The sequence below is a fragment of the Carassius gibelio genome, chromosome B25 (genome assembly GCF_023724105.1).
Source record: "Carassius gibelio isolate Cgi1373 ecotype wild population from Czech Republic chromosome B25, carGib1.2-hapl.c, whole genome shotgun sequence".
Classification (NCBI taxonomy): domain Eukaryota; kingdom Metazoa; phylum Chordata; class Actinopteri; order Cypriniformes; family Cyprinidae; genus Carassius; species Carassius gibelio.
Window position 1 is genome coordinate 9612931 of NC_068420.1, and position 26583 is coordinate 9639513.

At 36.9% G+C, this 26583-nt stretch overlaps 1 protein-coding gene across 5 annotated transcripts in view; it reads right to left on the minus strand.

Annotated features, from left to right (window-relative positions):
- The window catches only part of LOC128014157 (septin-7), a 38603-nt gene extending 13501 nt beyond the window's left edge, over nucleotides 1–25102 (minus strand). For 4 of the 5 annotated variants that reach the window (XR_008183487.1, XR_008183488.1, XR_008183489.1 and 1 more), the window contains exons 1-10: nucleotides 24819–25094; nucleotides 21717–21816; nucleotides 13033–13139; nucleotides 9517–9617; nucleotides 9253–9387; nucleotides 6719–6836; nucleotides 6541–6633; nucleotides 6005–6101; nucleotides 749–800; nucleotides 466–591 (exon numbers count right to left, since the gene is read on the minus strand). Coding sequence is in view for 2 of the 5 variants with exons in the window: in XM_052597495.1 (XP_052453455.1) it covers nucleotides 466–591; nucleotides 749–800; nucleotides 6005–6101; nucleotides 6541–6633; nucleotides 6719–6836; nucleotides 9253–9387; nucleotides 9517–9617; nucleotides 13033–13139; nucleotides 21717–21816; nucleotides 24819–24857 (968 nt within the window). In the remaining 3 variants the exon portion in view is untranslated. Of the gene's footprint in view, nucleotides 1–465; nucleotides 592–748; nucleotides 801–6004; nucleotides 6102–6540; nucleotides 6634–6718; nucleotides 6837–9252; nucleotides 9388–9516; nucleotides 9618–13032; nucleotides 13140–21716; nucleotides 21817–24818 lie in introns of all 5 variants that reach the window. The other variant, XM_052597496.1, reaches the window with a different exon arrangement.
- Between the last annotated feature and the right edge of the window lie 1481 nt (nucleotides 25103–26583).

Here is a 26583-nt window from a genome sequence, read left to right on the forward strand (position 1 = left end):
CAGAGTCTAAACAGCTAATAAAAACATCACAATAATCCATATTCAAAGGGCTAATTTTTTTTTTAGCTGGAAACAACAGTTAAATGTTAAAATTGACAATGATGGATTTGTTTCTTACAAACATGGAGCATTTGATTTACAAGATGTTAACTGTGGACTTGACTGATTTTATGAACTCTCATTCTGACGGCACCCATTCATTACAGAGAGGTAAAATACATTGAAACCTGTTCTGATGAAGAAACTAACTTATCTATAACTTGGATGGCCCGAGGGTGAGTAAACTTTCAGAAAATTTTAATTTTTGGGTGAACTACTCCTTGAAGATGAGACTTTTTAAGAATTTTTATCCACTAAACGACACAGTTTGCAGGTTTGATCCCAGGAAAGGGTGATTCAGGATCTCAATAACACTCAATGTTGTTTGTTCAAAACATTGAACTAAAAACACAACTGTTCTCTTACTTTGTGAGCTGGCCCTTGTTCTTGGTGGCATCGACCCCGTTGCAGGTGACGGCTGCTAGTTTTTTACTCCGGTAGTTTTCATAGTGAACATTATTGGTCACGTCCTTCAGGTCCTGCATGTGAGTCCTGCAGAGGATTGTTTGATGACAGGTTAAACTTTGATTAAATCTCTAATTCAGTTTTTCACTTTCAATAACTTGATTCTGGACACTTGTCAGGCCGAGCCTGGATAGAACACAATGTTAATTCATAGTTTTCTCATGTAACACATCACATTTCTCACCTGATTAGCATATTCCTCAGGACCGTGAAGTCACAGTGCTCACCGTTCTCCACTGAAACAGGAAGAAACTGATGTTTTAAGCTCTGTAATATCACACTGACTTTCAAACCCTTCAAAACTTTCAAATCTCTAATATTACATCTTCAGCTTTCATTTAAAATGTCAAAATTAAATCTTTAAAGAAAGGAAAAAAATAGGAACTACTTGAATATTGATGTGCAGGGCTACAACATATGCTGTAAAACTGTTAATTGTAACAATAAATGTTGACACGAAAATGCATTATTTTTGTGGATGTATGCAGTTATGATAGACACTTAATATGAGATTGGACCTCTATTTTAATAAAATATGCAGTCAGAAACAAATGTTAATAGGGATGCATGATTTATCAATAACATATCAGTTATCAGATGACTTTTTTATTTTTATTTACCAGTATCGGTCAGTATTAGAAATGTAATTTTTCACGCTTATTTCACTCTAACCTTTGCATCTATAGTAAATCTGAAAATTAATAATTATGAATCATTATTAGGGTTTCCAAAGGGGTGGATCATTTCTGATAAATTTCCAGAAACTTTCCAAAAGTCCCTGGAATATTCCAAAAAATTACTGGAAATGTTCTACCTTTTTGCAACCCTAGTAAGTTTGTAACTCTGGTAGTAGAATACCATACTATTTATTTTTTTTTATTATTTGAAGAATAAATACTAAAACCTAAAACAAAGTTTAAAATAATTCAGTTCAATTATAAATAATGTTGATGCTTAATTTAACTTAAGCATTTTAAACTTTATTTTAGCTTTTAGTATTTATTCTTCATTTATTTCGATAGAATAGTATGGAATTCTACGACTAGACATTTCTGTATTATTGGTCATAACAAGATGAGTAATTTTGTACAGTATTCTTAATTTACTTAGACTAAATAGTGCACAATTATACCTCTAGCCATTTATCAATTATGGGCCATAACATAACATAATTACTGGGCTGATCATATCAGTGAGAATTTGAGTATCAGTGCATCCCTAATAAAAAAAAAAAATACATTTAAAAACATAACAAAACATAACACAGTGACAAATTACACATTTACAAGCAAACAGGATCAGAGACTGAGGTTGTTGACGGAACAAAATTAATCAGGTAACAATTTCAGACAAACGAAAAATCAAAAGACACAGGTCAGGTGGTTGTCAAATTAAACGAAAAACATAATTTAGTAGTTAAACATCAAAACGGTTAAACTGCCACAAAAATAAACAGCAGGTTAGCAGCAGTTCAGACCGCTGTTATGTGATCATACACAGGTGTGTATGGTCAAACACGGTTGTCATAACATGGTATTCTGGAAAAGGACCAGAGACACTGTTTTCTGAAAGATGGTTAAAGGATGAAATGTTTTCTGCAAGTCTAACCTGCACCGTTACAGCAGTTATAGAGCCCTACGATGCTTACCAAGTGAGCATCTTACCTATAAGGAGAACTCATGCTGATTGACCGCCCCACATGTCAATCATCTGCTACAACCACCTACCTGTGAGAGAGCAGTTGGAAGGGCGGGACTAAAGTCTCTCCTGAGGTAACACCCACTCAACCTGTGATTCATGGGCTTCTACGACTAAAAATGGTGTGTTGTAGGAAGGGTTACATGGCATAGCGATGACAAGCATAGAGACCAGCCAAATGGAGCTAGGAGGAGGAGCAGGGGCAGGGGGTGGAGTCAAACATCTAAAGGGATCATGGGATTTGTAGTTTCCTCTTTGATGGGACAGCAAACTCCTGATGCTGACAGGTATTGATGGTGCCTCTCTTACATTGGGTCGTATGTTAAGACAACGTTGATCAGAGGTTAGAATGGAAACATTAGCACTCAGCCAACCCAGCATCAGAGTTCTGAGGCAAAAATGCTTATAAATGATGATGTCAATGTACTATAAAATAAAATTATGTATGTAAAGGGGGAAAAAATGTTTTGACCTCAGGGGAACATTTTGTATCCCTCAACGTATTTAAATCCAAAATGGGGGTTGGAAAGAAGTCATGGGAGGCATGCATGTCTGGATGCAAGGTTTTGTTTAAACATATGAGTAGGGCTGGGTGATATATCAAATATTTATGATGTATTTGCAATGATTTTGTTGGAAAAATCAAATTAAGCAACATCATAAATATTAAGGTCATCTATGAGTTGCAAAATATCTGAATGTAAATATTGCTGCTTATTAACACTGCCACATTAGCAAATATAATCAAAATGGAATATACTGTGTATATATATATATATATATATATATATATATATATATATATATATATATATATATATATATATATATATATATATATATTTTTTTTTTTTTTTTTTTTTTTTTGTGGTCATTTAGTAGAAAAAAAATCATCCTCTTTTATAAAAACTATATTTCCAAACTGAAAACTATATTTTCTATTATTGTATGAAGTAATTTGTAATCATACACACGCACACACACACTTTATAAACATTACAAATTACATTATGTAACGATATACAATAAAATAATTTGAGTCCTTGGAAAAAATTAAGTATGTGATATAAAATGACATTATTTGTATTATTTGTATCAACACACACACACACACACACACATATACATATATACACACACACACACACACACACACACGTACAGTATTGTTCAAAATAATAGCAGTACAATGTGACTAACCAGAATAATCAAGGTTTTTCGTATATTTTTTTATTGCTATGTGGCAAACAAGTTACCAGTAGGTTCAGTAGATTCTCAGAAAACAAATGAGACCCAGCATTCATGATATGCACGCTCTTAAGGCTGTGCAATTGGGCAATTAGTTGAATTAGTTGAAAGGGGTGTGTTCAAAAAAATAGCAGTGTGGCATTCAATCACTGAGGTCATCAATTTTGTGAAGAAACAGGTGTGAATCAGGTGGCCCCTATTTAAGGATGAAGCCAACACTTGTTGAACATGCATTTGAAAGCTGAGGAAAATGGGTCGTTCAAGACATTGTTCAGAAGAACAGCGTACTTTGATTAAAAAGTTGATTAGAGAGGGGAAAACCTATAAAGAGGTGCAAAAAATGATAGGCTGTTCAGCTAAAATGATCTCCAATGCCTTAAAATGGAGAGCAAACCAGAGAGACGTGGAAGAAAACGGAAGACAACCATCAAAATGGATAGAAGAATAACCAGAATGGCAAAGGCTCAGCCAATGATCACCTCCAGGATGATCAAAGACAGTCTGGAGTTACCTGTAAGTACTGTGACAGTTAGAAGACGTCTGTGTGAAGCTAATCTATTTTCAAGAATCCCCCGCAAAGTCCCTCTGTTAAAAAAAAGGCATGTGCAGAAGAGGTTACAATTTGCCAAAGAACACATCAACTGGCCTAAAGAGAAATGGAGGAACATTTTGTGGACTGATGAGAGTAAAATTGTTCTTTTTGGGTCCAAGGGCCACAGGCAGTTTGTGAGACGACCCCCAAACTCTGAATTCAAGCCACAGTACACAGTGAAGACAGTGAAGCATGGAGGTGCAAGCATCATGATATGGGCATGTTTCTCCTACTATGGTGTTGGGCCTATTTATCGCATACCAGGGATCATGGATCAGTTTGCATATGTTAAAATACTTGAAGAGGTCATGTTGCCCTATGCTGAAGAGGACATGCCCTTGAAATGGTTGTTTCAACAAGACAATGACCCAAAACACACTAGTAAACGGGCAAAGTCTTGGTTCCAAACCAACAAAATTAATGTTATGGAGTGGCCAGCCCAATCTCCAGACCTTAATCCAATTGAGAACTTGTGGGGTGATATCAAAAATGCTGTTTCTGAAGCAAAACCAAGAAATGTGAATGAATTGTGGAATGTTGTTAAAGAATCATGGAGTGGAATAACAGCTGAGAGGTGCCACAAGTTGGTTGACTCCATGCCACACAGATGTCAAGCAGTTTTAAAAAACTGTGGTCATACAACTAAATATTAGTTTAGTGATTCACAGGATTGCTAAATCCCAGAAAAAAAAAATGTTTGTACAAAATAGTTTTGAGTTTGTACAGTCAAAGGTAGACACTGCTATTTTTTTGAACACACCCCTTTCAACTAATTGCCCAATTGCACAGCCTTAAGAGCGTGCATATCATGAATGCTGGGTCTTGTTTGTTTTCTGACAATCTACTGAACCTACTGGTAACTTGTTTGCCACGTAGCAATAAAAAATATACTAAAAACCTTGATTATTCTGGTTAGTCACATTGTACTGCTATTATTTTGAACAATACTGTATATATATATACACATATATAATTTTTTTTTTTACTTTAATTACTAAATTATACTTTTTATTAAATCAGAAACATTTATTAACTATTGGTCTCTCACACTCACACATATACATACACACGCCCATAAATATGGTAATTTTCAAAAGCTCAAATTAAAATATATTATGCAATAACACATTAAAAAATTTTTTGTTGTAATGTATACTAAATTATTATTTTTTTAGACCTCAACAAAAGTATAAAAAAAAATGTGTGTCACACTTTGATGCATTTGTACATATCAATAATTAGCAAAACTTCATCTAAAATATTGAGACGTATTATTCGAGCGATATCATCCAGCCCTACATAGAGGGTGATTAAGATCCTATAAACATGTTAGAGAGCAGAGTTGCTCTATGTTCTACGGGGGCTGCAGCTTACAGGTCTCTCCATTTCTCAAAAGATTCCGAGCAGCAAAAAGGTGAAAGAGGAAGGAGAGGGAGAGGCCTTAACGAAGAGCGTATAAATGAAAAATGGTTTTGTTTACCAATAATGCCCTCTGTCAGTCATGGAAAAGAGCAGACAGAAAGAAAAAAAAGAGAAAAGAAAGAATGACATGTAAACAACCGAGGGAAAAAAGACACACTCGCTCACCACACAACAACAATTCCAAATGAAAAAGCTTTCAGGGAGGAGAGCTTTGTAAAGAAAGAAATGTGGGGGAAGTAAAACCACAACAACAAGTCATTTGTGGCCTATGATGAAAAGAGGAGTTGGGGGGCAATCTTTTTCTCTGGAAAACCTAACACCTCATCGACCTCCCTTTTTCAGAACCCCTCAGGTTGCACATTCGACCTGAGAGACAACTCGTCCCGCAAGCCCATGCACTTGTTTCACACGCTCTGGAACACCCCTGTTCTCTTTAGAAATGGTACAAACTCTAATGGGTCATGCTGATGCGGCACGTACCTTCTGCCACACCCCAGGGGTACTGACGCCCTCTAACCTTCCTGCCATTAACTTCGATCACCACGTTGCTACCAACCACGGCCAAAGGCATCTTCTCCTGTTGGTACAAACCACAGTTAATTAAAGTGAGCCTGTATCGACCGCACACTGAAAGTGAACAGACACAGGGGGTCTGCCGTAGATTCAGACGGGTCAGTCAACTTAACTGGTTCTGCAGCAGTATGCATGTCATCAATAATAACATATACATACATATACACATACATTTACATATATATATATATATATATATATATATATATATATATATATATATTTTTTTTTTTTCTATTTAATATTTCTAACAATCATTTACCAAATTTGGGGATCTCACAGTCAGGGAGATTATCTTTGACAATTTTAGTTTATAAATATACTGGTGTTCATTTTTAGTTCATAATGAATAAACTAATGTTGTCCGTAATTATCTACTTTACTCCTGCCAGTGTACAGTTTCTTTTAGTGCTCTGTGTTAAGCAAATGGATTGACTCTTTACCTTTATCTTTCGGATCAGTTTGCTGTCCTCGTCGTCCTCTGTGTCGGGAAACTCGTAGATCTTGATTTTGTGCTCCTGGATCTCCTTCATGATCTAATGATGAGAGAACAGTAGTATTTGTACTTGAGAAAAACTGTAACATGCAAATCATCAGCTGTAAAATGTAATAATCACACACCTGTTTCTTGAACAGCTGGCACTCCTCTGGCGTAAGAGTATCGGCCTTGGCGATCAGAGGGATAACGTTGACTTTGTCATGAAGACGCTTCATAAACTCTATATCAAGAGGCTTCAGTCTGAAAAAAAGATTCAGAATAAAAGTGAATTGTGTTTACACTTGTTTTGGTGCACATGATTATTATTTATATTACTAGATTAACTTAATTATTGTCAGCAAGATACAGTTACAGTACACAAAGTGCAGTACAAAATATACTGCATATAAAATGTTTATTTAAAATATTCATCTTTTAATGTTGATACAACTACTGATTTACTACTTAATAATGAAAGCCAAGTAAAATAAATAAATGCATTAACATAAAGTATAAATAAACGAGGAAACAAATTAAAAATAAAAGTTAAAGTATAAATAAATAAATGAATTAGTGCTGGGCAAGTTAACGTGTTACCGCGTTAACACATTAATTGAATAATGCCAACAATTATTTTAAATCGCGCGTTAACGCAGTTTTTAATTATTATAAGTCCGTTTCTCACTGGCTGTGAATACACATAAAGACAAATCATGGTCAAAGGAGGAGATGCTCCCAATCAAATTATTTAGGCTAAGCATCAAGATTCACAAACCATTGTCCACTGTTATTTTTAACAAGAAAAGAATGCAACGAGCTCATAACCATGACTTTATAAGTTCGAAAAAAGGAAGTTTCCGATAGCACGTTAAGACAGCAGAGAAGCGCTGAATCATTGTTAACTTTATGGTTTATTATTTTGAGTCGTATGGGACGCGTTAACACATGCTTTACAGATCTATCGCTTTTGCCACTCAGACATATTCACGCAATAATGTTGCATGTATCAGAAGATCTGCACTTCAATGCAATTAATTTGATTAAATCACATACAAAAATGTGATTAATCGTGATAAAACGATTTAATTGTTTCCCAGCACTAAAATGAATTAATTAAAAGGGTGTGACTCCTCCAGTTTTCTCTTAGGGGTATAAATGTATACCCTTCTATGCATAGCATATAGAATACAGTATAGAAAAATATACAGTCATTTTTGATAATATAGGTTATCGTAGTATAGTGCATTATGGAAATAACTTTAGAACTGAGTGAATACATAATCCTGAAAAGTCTTAAAAAGCTAAAGTAGAGAGACCATGAAAACAACATGGAACAATAGGGAGAAAAAAAAAAACATACAAAAGCATATGTTTTCACATAGTTTTGCACATGAGTAATATAAATATAATGAACAATGACAGTAACGCTAAGGAGAAGTAAAACATCGGATAAGTCTGCATAGCTTACACATAAACCAAACACAAAAATGAGCTGTGTCCTTTGAAGTGATGCAATAGAACTGAAACAAGTAAGGCACCAGAAATGGGCATGAATAAACAGACAGAGCAGAGGCTCAGAGCCGCCACCACACAGCACTGAACGTTTTCTCATCGTTTCCTTCCAAACCAGATGAATTATGTCATGGAGGGAATGAGGGCTTCACTCTGTCTCCCTTTGCATCACTTTCGTTTGGGATTCCAGACAAAGAAGCTGTTCTTACACTAAGCAGGGCTTGTGTGTGTGTGTGTGTGTGTGTGTGTGTGTTTTTGTGGCTTTAGGGGGCCAGCTGAAGGGGCTGTTTATACATTTCAGGAATGTCAAGACTGAGGATGCAACACAAAGGTCACAGAGATATGAATGTTGCTTCATGGTGGCGTCTCAAAAAGAGCATGCAAGAAAATAGCTGTTTGTAGACATAGGGCTACGAGGTCACACAATACTGTATGTAAATATGGAAGTACAGTGCTTCGTTTGTCTATTCAGAGAAAATAGATGATAAATTACAAACTCAGTGTAAGTTTCTTTCTTATGTTGAACACAAAATAGGATATTTTGAAGAATTCTGAAGGACCACAGAGTTGTTGGTCCCCACTGACTTCCATAGTAGGGAAATAAATACTATGGAAGTCAATGTCAATTTTCATTTTTAGGTGAACTATTCCTTTAAATCCACAAAACAACAGACAACTGCATTGAAAAGATAAATAAGAAACACCCAATATAAAAAAAAAAAATCCAACCTCAGTCAATTTAATTACAAATCTAATTTCTGATATTAAAATATTTCATAAAATAAAAAAGGTCATACGTTTCAGCAAAAATTAGCCAAATAAGCTAATAATTTTCAAAAATAAACGATCATACGTCAAGCCCATTTTAGTAGGCATTATGTAAGGCTTTTGGATCTGGGGGTGGGTAGTATGCATCTCCATCTGTGCTCACATGTCCTCTGTCTCTCCATTTCACAAGTTAATGCATTTCATTCAATGCACGGTCTGATGCTCTAATGCCTTCATTGTACCATATTTGTACGGTATTCATGCACAAAATTCCAACATCATCCCACTCCTGAGCAAAGTGCAAAATGTGTAAATCAGGACATGTGTGTGTGTGGTGTTTCTATTTTAAGCTGTTTGATTCATGCCAGGCTTCGTTTGTACAGGGTGCAGTACCCACCCGTGACCAGAGGGGGCGATGAAGTACAAGCAGCAGTGCACCCTGTTGTCAGGCATCTGCCTCCTGTTTACCCGGGATTCAGCATTGAGGAAGTCTTCAAACTTACTGTCGATGTAGTTGATGACTGGTTGCCAGCTGGAAGAATTGATGAAAAGCAAAGGCAGATGCAAAGATTGAGAAGTCATTGCATCACAACAGATTTAACAATCTTATCTTTTCACTACATCTAAGATTCTGAAATGGCCCCAAAATCCTTAAACTCACCAGTTGCTGTTGTCCACCGCATCTCCAAAGCCTGGTGTGTCGACGATGGTCAGCGTGAGCTGGACGCCCCCCTCCTTTATCAGCACTTTAGACTGTTCGACCTGAAAGCAGCACCACAAGTTGTCACCACAGGATATGCGAGTTAGCCTGGGAAAGCAACCTTGCCTGTTTGTTCCAAATTCATGTCACTGGCACAACATCATTGCTAACTAACTCAAACCACAAACATGTAAGTGGAAAGATTGGTTAATACTGGTTTGCGCAACAAAATTTGTACTTTTGCACCTGCATCAAACAAAAAGGTCACAGTTGACCCTAGAACATAAACATTGATGAATGTTAGCTGTATGTCATACAAAAGATGCTAATAACAAATAAGCATTTACAAGGTAACATGGTCAGCTAGTTTACTGTATTAAAAGGTGCATCTTAAAATTCACTGCTGCAACATACAGACATGTGCATGTTTTTAAAATGACGTCAACTTATAAATCATAATCCTTCCCCTTGCTAAAACAGATGTTATCTCGCGAGAGTTTCTGCGTCATCTTCTACATTAGTTGCATTCGAGGTTAGGCCAGTGTCAGGCACCAAGGTGAGACACTGAAATAGTCATCTCCAATGTCACTATGATTCAGCTTCATCATCTCCTGAAGTTATTTCAGCTGCTTTCAGTAAAAAACGGCTTATTCTAACAGGTCTGGTTATTTTTGGCTGACCTTCTTTTTCTGAAACTGCGCTCTCATTCACACATACGCTTTCTCGCTAACAAAAACAACAACCAGGAGAAAATGCGAGGGAGAAAATAGAGAGACTTGAGGAGAAGAAAGTGAGGGAAAGTGAAAATGAGGGGAATGGAAGTGGAGTGAACCTTAATAAAGCTCTTCCATCCTTGCTTGTGCTAGGATGTTTATGAGGCACATCGGGCCACTTCAGTTTGCAACAAGACAGAAAAATAAATGTAGAAACACAAAGCCACAAAAATGTCAAGACTTTCATTAGACACATCTAGAGTGGCCCTTGTGTGGCTGCTATGACAAACACTGCAGATTGTTTTGGAATATAAATACGCTCGCCGCTGACTCTATGTCCTGCCTGTTGTGACCACAGAGGACTAGACAGCCACACATCACCACATGGCCCTTGGCCAGGCTGACAAATTTATACCACGGGCATTCATTGTGGAACAGCTTAAGACAAAGTGTATGGCAGAAAGTATCTTGCCACCAGGGAAAACGCCAGAGAAGGTTAAACAGGGTCTAAAGAGAAAAGCACAGATAGAAGAACGTTTTCAAATGTCAGATTTCATTTGTGAAATCCAGGTAAAACTATGTCAAGTGGCGAGATCAAATCTAAAATCTCTAGTAGTTTTGTGGTAAAAAAAAAAATAAGTGCCCTCTAAGATGAATCTTCTACCGAATTCCAGTGGGAAGGAGCAATGTCCCCTGGTTTAACATCACCTCTCCAAATGAGAATGGATTTGTTTAGATGTTGGGTGACAGATGCCACAAAAGCTGGATTCAGACTGTAAGATGATGTGGAGGCTCTGTTTGGTTGGTTTCTGCACAGCTGTGAGAAAGCATATAACCCTAAACAAGCAACCCCCAAACCTTGATCCATGTGAACAGATAAAATATGCTGAAAACACAGGCTTCTCATAAAAAAAGAAGAGTAGAAATAAAAATCACATTTGAAGCCCTAATCACGGTCCTGTGAATGTGAAGTCCATGAGGCTGTATGGTGTCCATTTGTCATTTTAGGTTTCAAAAGGGATCTCAAGAGTGTCTTCAATGATGCTGTCTTGACAGCTGATTTGCCACATAGACCATTGAAATTGTATTCAATGGTCTATGTGGCATTACATCATTAATGTGTGGACTTGGAGGAGGACCGTATGGACTTAGGATGTCACTGGGCACAAGGTTTGACACCGCGGCTGCAAGAGACAAATACATTTGCTGGACCAGTTATGATATCAGATTTTATTGGTGATTTGATGCCTAATTCTGCTCCTGGAGGGCCAGTGTCCTGCAGAGTTTACCTCTAACACACTTGTCCATAAATTTCTAGTAATCCAGAAGACCTTGATTAGCCAGCTCAGGTGATTTAATTAAGATTGGAGCTAAACTCTGCAGGAGAGTGGCATTTTAGGAGCAGAACTGGACATCCATGTGTTATTGCACAATAAGTATGGCAGACAAGTTCTTAATTTCAATCTTTGCCCATTCAATCAGACAGGAGGTATACATGAATGGATAGATTTTTTAAGTTGGACAGTAAGTGAAATAACTTGTCTCAGAAAGGATGTCATGTCATCCAAGCTTGACCAAGGTCCAAAACAACTTGGAACCAAACCTCAGCAGTGAACTTAACATACTCATGATGTCAACAAAGACAGAGTTTGTTCATCAAGATAAAGGAGAACCGAGAGTGTCTGCACTTAAAACCCCAGAAAGGGCCGGGCCGCCTCGGAACATGTCCCATCTCAAGGGTGGTGGGAAAGTCATTGCCGGGTGTTGGGTTTCGTGGGAAAATTCTTGACCTTCTACTGAACCCTACTTGCCTCCAGAGGAATCTAGACCCCTTCATATTGCCCCTCCCATCCTCTTCAAAAAACACTCCAATTGAGTCACTCCATCATACTGCAAGCTCTTTTCCGTGTATCCTCCCCCATTTCTGATGTTCCAGTCTCAGCATCTGTTCGCGCCTTGTTTATCAAATCCATATAAGGTCAAACCTCTGCGGTCTCTTTCCTCTGGGAAGTCTGGGAGCATTTGCTCTGGCCTGGGACCTTCAGAAGACAGGAATCAGGAATTTGAGATTGCTTGAGCCTGTTTGGTCCTCTGCATTCTAGCTGTCTCAATGCACTTGCGTGTTGGTGGACTTGAAATTTCCAAGACAAAAAGCAATTGAGTGCATGAGTGTGATAAATGCAATAAGGCCCAATCTTTTCTCATAGTCATGCAGCTAATCTAACAAAAAGCACACAAAAAAATTATCAAAACTATGTTGCTCAACTAAGTAGAGCATTGGGTCCCAACTGCATGTGTAACCTCTGGATAACGCAGAGGGGATTTCTTTTCTTCCTCAACTTGCTGATAGCACCATATAGGCCAGTTTCGACAACAAAATCACCTCAGACAGACCAAAATTGGTTACTGCAGCACAAAAGCTGAGGCATACGAGAAATAAGAATTGGTATTCTGTGTTATACAAAAGGTTACATAGTTAGGTAGCACAGTTAATCTCAAATGGTACACTTTGTTCACAACAAAAAAGGTTGCCTACTCCTGGTCCAAGGTAAGAATAAGTAATCGGACCTAAGATGCCTCCCTGTCACATCGAGGCTTCTCTCTGTCACATCTGGCTGCAAGGCAGTGGAAGATAATGGTGGCTGGAGATAAAGGGTCAAAGGTAAGGGAAGAAAGACAGAGAAAACTAACAGAGCTAGTGTTAGATAAAGGGAAGACCACAGGACTAGTATTAGGAGTCAAAGTTCAGTTAAAGAGGACATACCTGAACAGTCTTCTTGATCCTTTGAGATGGGCCAGGGTAGTCTTTGGAGTACAGGTCTGTCAGAAAGAGGGAATTGATAAGCGTGGATTTGCCCAGTCCAGACTCACCTAGAACAGAAAAGTGGCAAAAAAAAAGTTAAGTGCCTGTGCTTAACTTGTGCCAGAATGAAATGCCAAATGCAAGACAGACGGAGACACCCATACTTAAAAACAGGAGGTGATGAATATAAGATTCTCTACAGATCCTCACAAGCTTTCTCACATCCAACAACCCACACAGAAACACACAATTAGTTTGTTGTTTTTGAGCCAACCAATGGCACATGTGGGACACTAGCCAGAGCTTCTTGAAGACAGTAATCAAATGACAGCAGATTCATGGGTATATTGGGAAAGCATTGTGGACAAAGAGGAAGACTGAGAGAAAGAAAGCTCTTTTATTCTAAAGTAATAATACAACATTGCCATTCCTTCTAGCCAACTCCTCACTTCTCTTTCCAACTGATGAGCAAGAGGCTGTGTCATTCTGAACATCTCTTGAACTGGGGGAAGGGAACGCTTGGGCTCATCTGGCAGAAAATACCACCAATGTACACCATCTTCGCTTAGTCAAATACACATTCTCACTCCAAGTTTTTGACACGAAGCTTGATCCTAGGCTTCAAAAGGGTGTGTTGAAAGCTCCTTCTCTCAATAAACAATCTTCCCACTGACAAATCCTCTGCTACGGAACCTAAATATCTTGCCTGATTAATTTACTACACCAAGCCTAATGTGGACATTTACCAACTATAAGAAGAAACCAATATTCAGTCAATCATTTGTTTTGTTCATTGATATCTGATTGGAATGTTAGGCTTGATTATAACAGCAAGCAAATTTGCCAAAGTATGAGCAGTTACCAGTGTGTCCTATGGAGCCAAAACGGTTCAACATTTGGACACATGTCTATGCTATGCCAGAGATAACACACAGACACCAAACCCACCCTCTGTCTTCTAAGTAAATTTATGCCTCCTTGCCTCTGGCTAAAAAGACTTACCTAAACAAGATAGAGGGACTGGACTGTGAGAGCATCTGTGTGTGTTTGGTTGGGGGGCAAGATGAGAGGACATCAGTAACCTGAAACTGACGTGACCAGTGGAAGAGTGGGGGGGGGGGGGGGGGTAGTGTTAGTGTCTGTCTGCACTTACACTGGCATTTTAATGGAAACCATGTACCAACAACAAGACCATTGGGAAACAACACTGTTTCCCCACTAACATATGCAGGATATAACATGCTAACCAGCAATGACTGTTGAATACATTTCAAATAAATTCAAAGGAACTTAAACTGATTGGTTTATCATGTACAGCAAGTTCCCTATATTCAAGATATACGTGATTAACTGGAGTTATTTTTAAACATTTATTTTTGGTGTTTTGTCTTTATTATGTTATGACAGTGTAAGGTCCTCGAGCTTGGATTTGAACTCAGGACACCCGTAACATAACGGCATTATTTGTGGGTGCACTGCCCATTAGGCAGTTTTTTTTAAATAATTTATATAGGCTACTATTATATGGTTTATAAATATTACAAAATAGATTATATATTTTCAGTTAAATTGTTGTTGTGTGCTCGTAATTTTTTAAATATTTCTATTAAGTTTTCGTTTATTTCTTTAAATTTCAATATTCATTTCAGTTAGTTACTAAAGGAAATTTTCAAATTTTAAGATTATCAAATATTTATATATTTTTCAGATGTATTTCATTTATCAAAAACTATGTTTTATAGTTACATTTAATGATTAATCAACGGGTTACAATGGTAAAAGTTAGATATAGTCGGAAAACTAAGACAAAAGGAAATTTTACAACCAGACACAAAAATACTTTTCATAAATATAATAATAAATTGCTATATAATAAATAATTGTTATTGTTGCAGTTTACTTTTGATTACATAACTGATTGGTTAAAACCATATAAAATGTTTCTGAAAAAATAATGAAATCAAAATAAATAGCAGATCTGTTTGCTCAAACCATTTACAGAGGTTAGTTTATTCTAGTAAAAACTTGTGCTTTACAGAAACCACGCACTAGTATTAGTATACACCCTTGCAGCAGATGTATTCATGAAATCCCAACGCCACTGCTTTTAACGGACGTGAATAAGTAGATTAGCCTCCAGTTCCATATATCTCTAAAACTGTTTCTCCCTCTCTTTCCCTCTCACCACCTCAGGGCAAAACCGGACCCAATTAGCCTCATCCCCTCTTTTAATTAAATATCGGTCCGCATGATCTCTGAAAACGAGATGCTTCAGTCACACAGCAAGGATCCAGGTCTAGTTCACAGTTGGCTGACCTTTATCAGACTCACGGATGAATGGAGTGAACTCACCTCCCTGTCTCGTTTTGGACTCTTTAACGTCTTTCTTTTTCTACTCCAGTCAAAAGGGATACAGCACGTGTGCTTCTCCAGCGAGGACAAACAGAGACACTAGAAAACCATTAAACAGAGGAAAAAGTCTAGCATTGCTAATAGAGCGGAACAACCACATAGTGCAGATAAATAGACCACATTTGCACACTGGCTTTACGCTGAACTAGACCAATACAAGCTATATGGGAAAGAGACATTTCAGAATAAAAGGGGCATGCTAGCATCATTACCTGACTCAGTTTAACACGGTTAGCATTTAGCTTGAAAAAGTGGGGGGCGAATGTTATTCGAAAGTATTTTAAAATCAACATTTCATGCAGTATGTTAATAAAATGTCTTTAAAAAAAACTTTACATTACAATTCTGTCACCATTTACTCATTCTCATGTTGTTTCAAAGTAAAATGATTAAAATATAAATATATAGTAAAATATGCTTAAAAAATTATATTAATTATGAAAAAAAATTAAACTTTCAAAATTAAGTTAAATCGATATAGAAAAAAACACATACATGCATTACAAAAAACACTAAAATTTCAAATGAAAACTGAAAAATATACATTTTTGATTAATGTGGTTGGGTTTCCAACATTCTTCAAAGAATCTTTTGTTCAAGAAAAAAAAGAAAGAAAAATACATACATGAAGGGGAGTAAATGATGGCATTTACATTTTGTGGTAAACTATCCATTTAATAATTTAGAAAAGTGTTTTAACATGGATTGTTAATTATGATAATTAATTGATCATCAATCAATCAAACTTCCCCATTTAGACTGAAAGATTACTTCTCTACTCTTATTAATTGCTACAACCCTAAATCAGTGGTTCCCAATCCTGGTCCTATAGAACCCCCAACACTGCACATTTTAGATGTCTCCCTATTCAAACACACCTGTTTCAAATCATCCGCTCATTAGCGAAGACTCCAAGAACTCAAATGTGTGAGTCAGATAAGAGAGACACCAAAAAACGTTAAGTGTTGTGGGTTCTCCAGGATCAGGATCAGGATTGGGAACCACTGCCCTAAATGGATGGGTGGATGGGAGGATTGGGAGGAACAGACAAACCTTCCAAGAGATTCTGCACATTCTTCTTGACTTTCATCTTTAACCTCTTCCTGTCCTCACGCTCTGGGCTCAGATATCCTGACGATTCCCCACCTCCTCCTCTTTTCCACTGCCCTGCCCCCATCCAATCCCAGCAATCCCATCTCTTGCTGTCTTTTCTGCACGCTCACTCACTCACTCTTTTCCCCTCATAAAAGGGGCTTAAGCACTGCTGCCATACATTTGCTGAGCATTTTAACAAACAGATAGTGAACAGAGAGCGAAAGAGATGCCCCACTACCCCAGCACATAAACAAAGTTGAATTGCTGGTGCAAATAAACAGCAGGAAAAAGTATTTTCATTTGGACAAGTCAGAACAAATTAGAGCTTTGGGATCAAGTATTTAGTACAGCTACTGAATGTAAAGGACGTGAGAAAGCAAGTGTGATAGCAAGTGTGTGTTTAACTGGTTTTCAGAGAGGGGCTCCTGTAGTGATAAGATCCATTGTTCGGCAACAAAAGGTCAGAGTTCATCTCCGAACAGCCTGAGATAACAATCAGCAATGCTTTGAAAAAAACTCCCATGGACACACACACACACACACAAAGTAACTTTAAATAGGAAAATCAATCTGACCTACATAGAAAATAAGATCCATGAGGTGACACGTGTGATGTTATACACTGCACATGCTTGATCAGCATACACACTCACATTTACATTAAATCACATGCAGATTTGGTGTAAATTAGTTAGATGTTCCCCACCGGCAATGCAAGACTCTTAAACACACATAAGTCTGCCCTAAGATATATGGACTGTTTCTGCCACATGCATCAATTTCTGTTTTGAATCTGTAAAATTATATACAACCGCTTAAAGAAATGCTTCAGATGGTCAAGTAATGGTTGTCCAAAAGCCACTCTTCTCATTCATAGCAGCCTTCACACAATTAAAAGTCATTATGTTAACCACATGGACCCTGCTTAATCACAATGCACTGGATAACTGGCCAATCAGAGCACAGCTCGCTTTTCAGACCGATGAGTTTTGTAAAAATCTGTGTGTTTCAGAAAGGCGGGGCATAGATGAGAAACAATAATGTATAGTCTTAAGTTAAACTGCATAAACACATTGCATTACACCAAATAAACAAAATTACCCCTCAAAGCTTCATTTTCATAATAATAATTAGAAAAGTGGACCGCATTGGAAATTGAAAAGCCACTTCAACATTTCACACATATCTTCCATATGGTCAAAGATCTCTCCAACTCATGATACTCATCCATGGCTTCCGTAGAGTTAGAGAGGATTTGCATAATGGTGTTACTCTACTTCCTACACTCATAGCCATTGAGAGCTGAGAACCTCAGAAGTCCTGCGCAAGAGACATCAACTTAAAATATCCCCCTTTTCAACTTGAACGAAACTTTAAAAATGTTTATTTGAAAATCCAGAGATACGCCAGTGTTTGTTTGTGCGCTGGCGGATACATTAGCATGTGTGGGCTAAGACTGGCTGACAGGCTTAGCTCTGTGACCGGGTTGTTAGATGACCTGTTGGCAGGCCAGAGAGAGGAAGCTTTGGCTTCATAATCCAAGGATTAAAATCTCCTCCCTGTGTGTGACCGTGTTTCAGGAAGGGACATACCTTTTATATGGATGTATAGCATGCTAATGTATGAGAAAAGTGGCAGCTCTTACGAGTAGCTACACTAGTGCAGCCACACCGGACAAATTGCTGCGGTGTTGTTGAAAAGATCTCAGCATGACATGGAATTCAATAACATGTCAGGTCTTAAAGGGATAGTTCACCCAAAAATGACAATTCGTCAATAATTGCTCACCCTAATTGTATTTCAAACCCCGTAAGACCTTCGTTCATCTTCGGAACACAAATTAAGATATTTTTGATGGAATCTGAGAGCTGTCTAACCCTGCATAGACAGCAACGCAACTGAAGTGTTCCCAAGTGCAGAAACGTAGCAAGGAGATCTGTAAAATAATGAATGTGACATCAGTGGTTAATCCACAATTATTTGGAGCTACAGGAATACTTTTTTTTTGTGCGAAAAAAAAGAAAAAAAAGAAAAGCAAAAGACTTTGTTCAACAATTTGCCTTCTCCCCATGACCCTGGTGTGATTTTGGAGAATATCTGCTGGACGTAGGCCGTTTTTTGTAAGCTGCATCACGCCAGATCCGTTTCCTACATAGTTGTGATTTGATCTGAACGGAAACAGCGTATTGGCTTGACGATGAACGAAGGTCTTACGGGTTTGAAACGACATGAGGGTGAGTAATTACTTAAAACATCTCAAGTTTTGTCCAAACACAGCTGTTGGAGTTGTTACTGTGAAGGAATGCAAACAGCGTAATTAACGATTTTTTTCTATCCATTGCTTGTACAGGTGTCAATTCTACCACACAGACTGAGTAACAGTTAATAAAACAGACTAAACCATATTTTTAAAACTTCAAGGTTTCATTTCACTCCGTGAATCTTTTTGTGGCCTGTTCTTACACCTCAAACACGCCTCAGATAACTCAATTTGAAAAACGAACCTCTAAAACTCTTCACATTTTCCAACGGTTTCTCCCTGAAGAAACATTTTGCCAGCTGGTTTGAGAGGGAAAGCCAAAGAAAGGAAATGCTTGTGGAAAAAAAAACACAAGGGGGAGAGAGGGGAGAGAGAGAGAGAGAGAGAGAGAGAGAGAGAGAGAGAGAGAGAGAGAGAGAGAGAGAGAGAGAAAGAGATAGGACAGGAAACAGATTTTTTCCTCCCTAAAATATTTGGAGGGAAAAATGGAGTCCACAGCCAAAGCCCAGTGGTGTGTGTCAGGATGAGTGACAAGAGAACAAGACGACAGTTTTTAGTTCTGTCCTTAAAACTGTCTTCAGGCAAGTCAGTGGCCTTTTAAAGTAGATACAAAACCCCCATTACGTGTATTACACACTTAGATAGTTAGACTACATCACATTTTCAGCCCAGTTTGTGGAAAGCCCTGTACAGACAGTCCTGTTTAGACAGAATTTATGTGGAGGGGAAAAACTTGTTTCTTAAGTAAAATGTGCCATTTCAATATTAGTGAAAGAGAAACACTTCAAGATAGATGCTGATACTTGCTTGATTTGCATTTCTAAAGATCAGTAGAGCTATTCAGTGTGTAAATACACTACGGTTCAAATGTTTGGTGTCAGTAAAATATTTTGTTGTTGTTGTTCATCTGCAATTCAGCATATTATAATGATTTCTGAAGGATCATGTGACACTGAAGGCTGGTGTAATGTTGCTGAACATTCAGCTTTACCATCACAATAAATAATTTAATTATAAAATATATGAAAACGAAAAAGTTACTTTAACTTTAAAAATATTTCAAAATATTACTGTTTTTAAATGTATTTTATACTGTATTTTTACCGCAAGACCAAATCGCAATTCTGTATGCAAATATTGTTGGTTCATTTTATAAAACATTAAACTGTAATCTTAAATGATAACAAAAACAGATGGACCAGCTAAAGACTAGATTGTAAACAAAACAGTCGGGATAAAAGTTAGGTCGCATTTACTGAAGCTCAGCTACATTTTGCGAATTAACTCCTCATGCATTGATTTTGCTCATCTTCAAGATGGTCACACAATTTCACCGTAATGATGAACAGAAAGCTTCTTGGTTTGAAAGTTACTTTGCTACTGTAATGTCAATGGACCATTTTAACCAGTAAAATTTCACTTAAATTTGTGACCACACATTTACGCTTGCGAGCACGGTAAATTTAACAGGGCCACACATCTTCAAGGCAACACAACTAGCTTTCTACTCCTGGCACCAGAACAAGTATCTCAAAAGGCCAGTTTACCAAACAGGAAACCACAAACTAGACAACTAGCCTATATAACAGAGGAAGGGATGGAGTGAGAGACAAAGACACAGAATGAGTAACAACTTGGAAGAGGAATACAGGAACAGAAAAATAAAGAGATTATTTCACCCTGGAGCTGGAAAGCAAACCCTCCGCAAGTGCTAACAGACCCAAAGCCGTTACTATGGCAAAGCGCTCCGCAGTAGTTATGTCACCGAGATCCATATTTCCAATACAGATTTAGTCACAGCATCCAAACCACAGAGAGTGTGTGATGGTGACAACAGTATTGATCATCCGAACGTTTCTCATCTATCTACTCTTGTATGTGGGAATTTAATCAGCAAAAAAAAAATCACTTTCATGCAAAGCCACAGACAGATTATTAAATTTAAGCAAACTACAAACCACAGCAGTCTAATTTTTGTCAGTCATTTTACAAAACAAGTTTAATTTGGGTTCCTCGTGTATATAAAGAGAGACTTTTTCAAATAATCAACAATGTCAACTTTACAATATATTTTTTGTTACAATTTTTTTTGCTCACTCATCTTTATGCAGTTTTAGGCCTGTACTTATCATCAAATTTATTCAATTTTACCAGCAAATTTTAGATCAAATATACTTGGAATCAAAAGCCAGCTTTTTGTCTTTGTGGTTTTTTTTTTTTTTTTTGTGTATGGATTATTAAAAACATTTAACAACAATTAACATTAACAACTTCAAACTGTTTGTCCCAAGTTATGCACAACCCAGTTACCATCATATTTTTTTTTAAATGATGAACTACCATGAATAAAAAATGTAAAAAAAAATGTAATTATGACATCGCCATCATTTCAATATGTGAATGCGAACACGTATTTTTTTTGTTTTAATCTTTTCATGTCATTAGTATTATAAAAGTTTAACTATGTTGCCATGATTTCATCATAAATAATAGATATAAATAGAACTAAATGTATAAAAATGTATACATTTTCAGCATTCAATTAATAATAAAAAATATTTTATGAATGTTTCCTGAATGTTTTTCTAATAGGCACAACGAAACCAGTTTTTGTTTAAAAAGAAAAAAATTAGCATCAACATTCATTTTTAAAAAAACATGCTATAGTTTCACAAACACGATTCTTGATAATTGAGCTGCAAACGTGTCAACACTATTAATGTCAACTGGAAATGATCTTCTTAATTAAATCCAAACTTAATTTAGCTGGAAATGGAAACACAACGTTTACTTGTTATAGGTCTAAAACCTTATAACAAAAAAAAATCTGCAAACATCTGACCTTGTCAGATACGAGCAAAAGAGTTTTGCAACTTACCGACAACCATGAGTGTGAACTCAAACCCCCTCTTCACGGACTTCCTGTACACCTGGTTGGGGAGGTTGGCGAAGCCGACATAACCCTCCAGATTCCTCTGCTGGAAGAGAACACAGCTTTACTCCACATTCCACTGATTATAGAGCAGAACGGCTCCTCCATTACTGTTATCCCTCTCAAAACTGTGCTTCAGAGGAAAGATTTAAAGGCTATGCTAATATTATCATTAGTTACACTGGATAATGACTTAGCGACTTCTAATCTCCCATGCAGGGATACCACAACAAAGCATAACATGGAATTCTGCTAATTTGAGGATAAGATCTGTTAAGCACATATAAAAGTAACACACCAAAACAGCTGCAGGCCAACAAGGAGGTTGAGCGCTTTTCTAGCACAAACACAAACTTTGGGAAACCAAGAAGCTGGGGAAGGGAGGACATATGGGATGAGGTGAAGCCCACATGCTCATTTACATTTCGAATCATATCCATCATGAACTCAATGTCGTCATGGAGACAGTGGATTTCGCTCCAGATCACAGCCAGTGCCTTGTCCAGCTGTAAGTCCTTCTCTGGCTCCTCCATCCCTTTCTCTCTGTCGCTTTCCATCTCAAATCTCATGCTATCGGAAGCACAGGGCTGAAGCACATGCTAGGCGAGGCAAACACAATTGATCGCTCTGCTTTGGCTTCACTGAGCTTCTCATGCATGGCAGGCCAATGAAAAACTAACTAGTAGGGGTCATACTGATCATTTAGAGAGAGATATTTTGAATGGGGAGGGCTACAGTTCTCAGAATGACTATATATAAGAAATAACTCTTTTGGGCCTAACCACAGATGTACCAAACCAATCTCAACCAAAACTAACCCCATAGAGTCTTTGTGAAACAGTTTATTTCCTATAGTTCACACAAAAATGAAAATTGTGTTAGAATTCGTAGTAAGAAAATGATTATACCAATAAATTAGATAGATTATTGGCTGATAACATGCATCCCTGATGATATATTTAAAGAATGAATCATCTTAATTTCCCTGTTTTTATATTTATATTACCTTTTCCATTATATAATGAAAATAATCTTTAAACACTAATTTATTAACACTGCTAAATTGCAATATTTAGAAAACTATTAAAAAGTATTTTTTATGTTGTACGTTACAAAAATGTAAAAAAAAAAAAAAAAAAAGAAGCATACTTGGATAGAAAATCATTAATGATGCATGACACATCGGTATCATATTGGTTATCAGCAATACCAATAAATTAGAAAAATTATCGGTCGATAACATTTATTATTTATTGGCCATAACATAATTATTTAAAAAAAAATGTCATATAGTATTGGCTAGAATTTGAATATCGGTGCATCCCTAAAACTTATACAGCCTTGGAAAAACATGAATAAATAAATGACGATGATTTTATTTGTGTATGAACTATCCCTTTAAAAGACCAAAATATAAAAATGTATCTGATTATGAAACTCTAGCAGATTATGGACACTTGCAGTGCAAAATGCAACGGCATCTTCTTCAAAACCATTCTATAAAATTCATACAACAGTCTATAAATAGCCTTGCTCTTGTGAACAGCTCAGGGCATTTTCCATGCTTTCACTCTTCAAGTGCTCTTACATAACTGTAAGATTGATGTCATTGATGCCCAACATGTCAAAACAACAAAACATCTGACCAAATGGGTGAATCAAATCAAATCATTGATTATCGGAACCCCTGTTACAATCTCAACTCAGACGTGCAGTGTAGAGAACAGGACAGATTGAACGACGCAGATAGCGTAGGTGGGAAACAATGTAGGTGTTCACAAGCTTACTATTCAATTCACCCTTTGAAGGATGTATAGCATAGCTGATTTGGGGACCCTAAATATAGTGGCCCCCAAAAAGCACTTAGAGTATTAAAAGTTATATACGTATATAATATCAATTGGCATATGCAAAGAATGAGCTATTTTTGTATTAACTCTTAACCAAAGCGCCCCATTTTGATTTTAAGCAGACACTTTCCTTTAAGTTCACACAAATGGGATTGTGATATATGCTTGGTGACAGTTTTTGGCTGCTGTTCTCTCTAACCCCATTGAAATGCATCTCCACTCGCTGCTCTCCGCAAGAGCTGTGCATCGTGCATAGAGCCTGTCATTCTCATTTGCTCCAAATAGCTATTAACAGCCCAACTATTGAACTCCAAAAATACATTCGTATGCATCTGCAATCACAATCACATCTGTCTTGAGGTCAATGGTGTGGTAATCAGCATATTCAACATATCAGTATGTGTAAAACCACAATAGTTTCTTAGTTTCATATGGTTTGGACAAAAACACAATGTTTTAATAAATGAGCGAAGGCACATGTGACATAATTCACTTTATAAATAGTTGTTTATCAATAAAATACAGGTTTGGATCAAGTTTATGGATCCCTGATTATGGCAAGCTATTTTACATTTATTTCGTAAAAAAACAGCTACTGGCTACTTTAACGTAACTCATACTTATTTTCCCATTTCTAAAAAGTAATCCAATAGAAAAAACACTTGTTTTTCATATAGGCTACTAGTGCTTATTCCTTTACTAGTCAAGTTTACTTTGCATTGACAAGTTGCAAATATTAGCAATTAACTTTCATGGTAATCTGTGTATTGTATATAGCAAGGGTTGTTGTTACCTTTTTACTAGTACTACAAATAATTACCACACATTCCCACAGAATTTGCAGTGTGTTATAATTAACAGAGAAATAATGACTTGATACTGAGATTAATGACTAGCAGAAAAGAAAATATGCATGTAATGAAAGAGTACTAGTTAGTACTTGAATATATAGCCTAATTGATAACAATGGAAAAGTGCTAGCATCTGCTTAATAGTTATTGGTGAAAGTAGTAGGCTAACAGAAATAGATGCGAGTTAGTTTTAATGTGAAAACGGCTTGCCATAAAATGATTAGAGGGACAGTCACGCTAGGAATCAATTCGCCCACCACTGTGCAAATCCATGAATCCATAAGCCAGATGTGCCTTAAATGTATTTTCTGGACATATTTGGGTAAATGTATGAAAAGTGTACTCACTGCAACGCTGGAAACAGCTGAGTCGGGTCTCTCGATCATTGTCCTGTGACAACACCCACTCTGAATCCCAACAGACCAGGCATAAAAAGATGAGTAGACTCAGAAAGGGTGGAGTGCAGAAGCGATGATGAACTCTAACGGCTGATTCGGATTTGGACGAAATGAATGGATTTTTAAAGGAAGTAAATTTGCACAGAACAAAAACAAGCATGTGAGCATCTGCAGGGGGAAAAATGTTACAATGCTGCGAGCATGAAAGGCGATTGTCCTCCTCCTTGAGGATGAAAACCCTATTGGTCAGCGACTGGCCGCTTGATGTGATGTCATAGAATCCCGCCCACCCTCGATTTTCATTGGATCACTGGATTTTTACAAAGGATTGTGGTATTTGTAGTGATGGGCAAAGATGCTGCGTGAAGTTGCCTCTGGAGAAGCATACGCAAACACACCCACACACACAACACACACACACACACACACACACACACACACACACACACGTCAATACTGGGATCTCATAAATAAATAAATAAATAAATGGGCAAATATTTTTTTAATTATTAACAGACAAGGGAAAACAGATTATGAGGCGATTTATGTGATCTGTAACGATGTAGGCCTACGCCTGCCCTCTAGAGGAATATTCCAAACGTAGCAACTTACAAGGTGTCCTATTTATCATAATAATATTTCCTTTAGAAAGGGAATGTTAAAATGTTTGATAACCATTTGTTCATAAAACATAAATAAAATAAAAAAAACATATCACTTGCTGCCCGACTGGGCGTGGTTTATCTTACAGATGGAGTTTAAGTTTCTTTCCACTGCCATCAATTTATATATAGGCTATAATACACATCACAGTAGTAACTCTCTTAAATGTTACAATTCATATCTTTTTTTCTTCAGTCTTACTTATTTATGCAAATATGTGTGTATCTGTATACATTTCTACATTTAAATTTAGATTTGTAGAAAGTTTCATTCAATTTCAATCACGTTTCTTGTTTAAGTAGCCTTCTTAATGGCCTGTTGGACCCATATTCAAGGTCCATACAGAATAGATTCTTCTGAATCTCTTCTTTCTTCTGTTTCTTGGAATCTGGAACTGTTACAAATTTAGAGCAGATTACAGACAAAAGCATTAAAACTACACGGACGTGAAGTAAATACTGAAGATCAGTCACAATATAAGTGTACATCTAAACATATTGAGAGGACACTCACACAATGTGTTTGAAAGGGCAACTGCTGCTCGTCCAGAAATAAGACTCCAGCTGTTTCAGAGGTGTTATGATATTGATTTCATTAATGCAGCAGATACTGTTAACATTCATTATTGCTTAAGTGCCTGAAAAAGTGAAGAGTTACAATGTGATTCAACATGTTTTTAAATGTTTTTACTATCCAGGTTTAGTAAAATACAGAGTAAATAAGGGATATCCAACATTTTCAGGTAGAAATACTAAGAACTATTTTAGATTGTTTAAATGAAGTTTCCAGAAAAGTTTCAGTCTGAAGCCTGAAATGCTTTACATCCAGTTCCCATTACAGAGAACAAATATGACAGACACATACTGAAATATTAAGCTGCAGAGCATAGCACAGTATCAGAAACAGTGATGAAGTCTTTATGAAGGTCTTCATACAGTGTTCCTGTTGCTCAATTGGTAGAGCATTGCTTTATCAAGCGCAAGGTTCGTGGTTTGGTAAAAATTGATAGCCTGAATCGCTTTGGATAAAAGCGTCTAATACCTGCATAAAT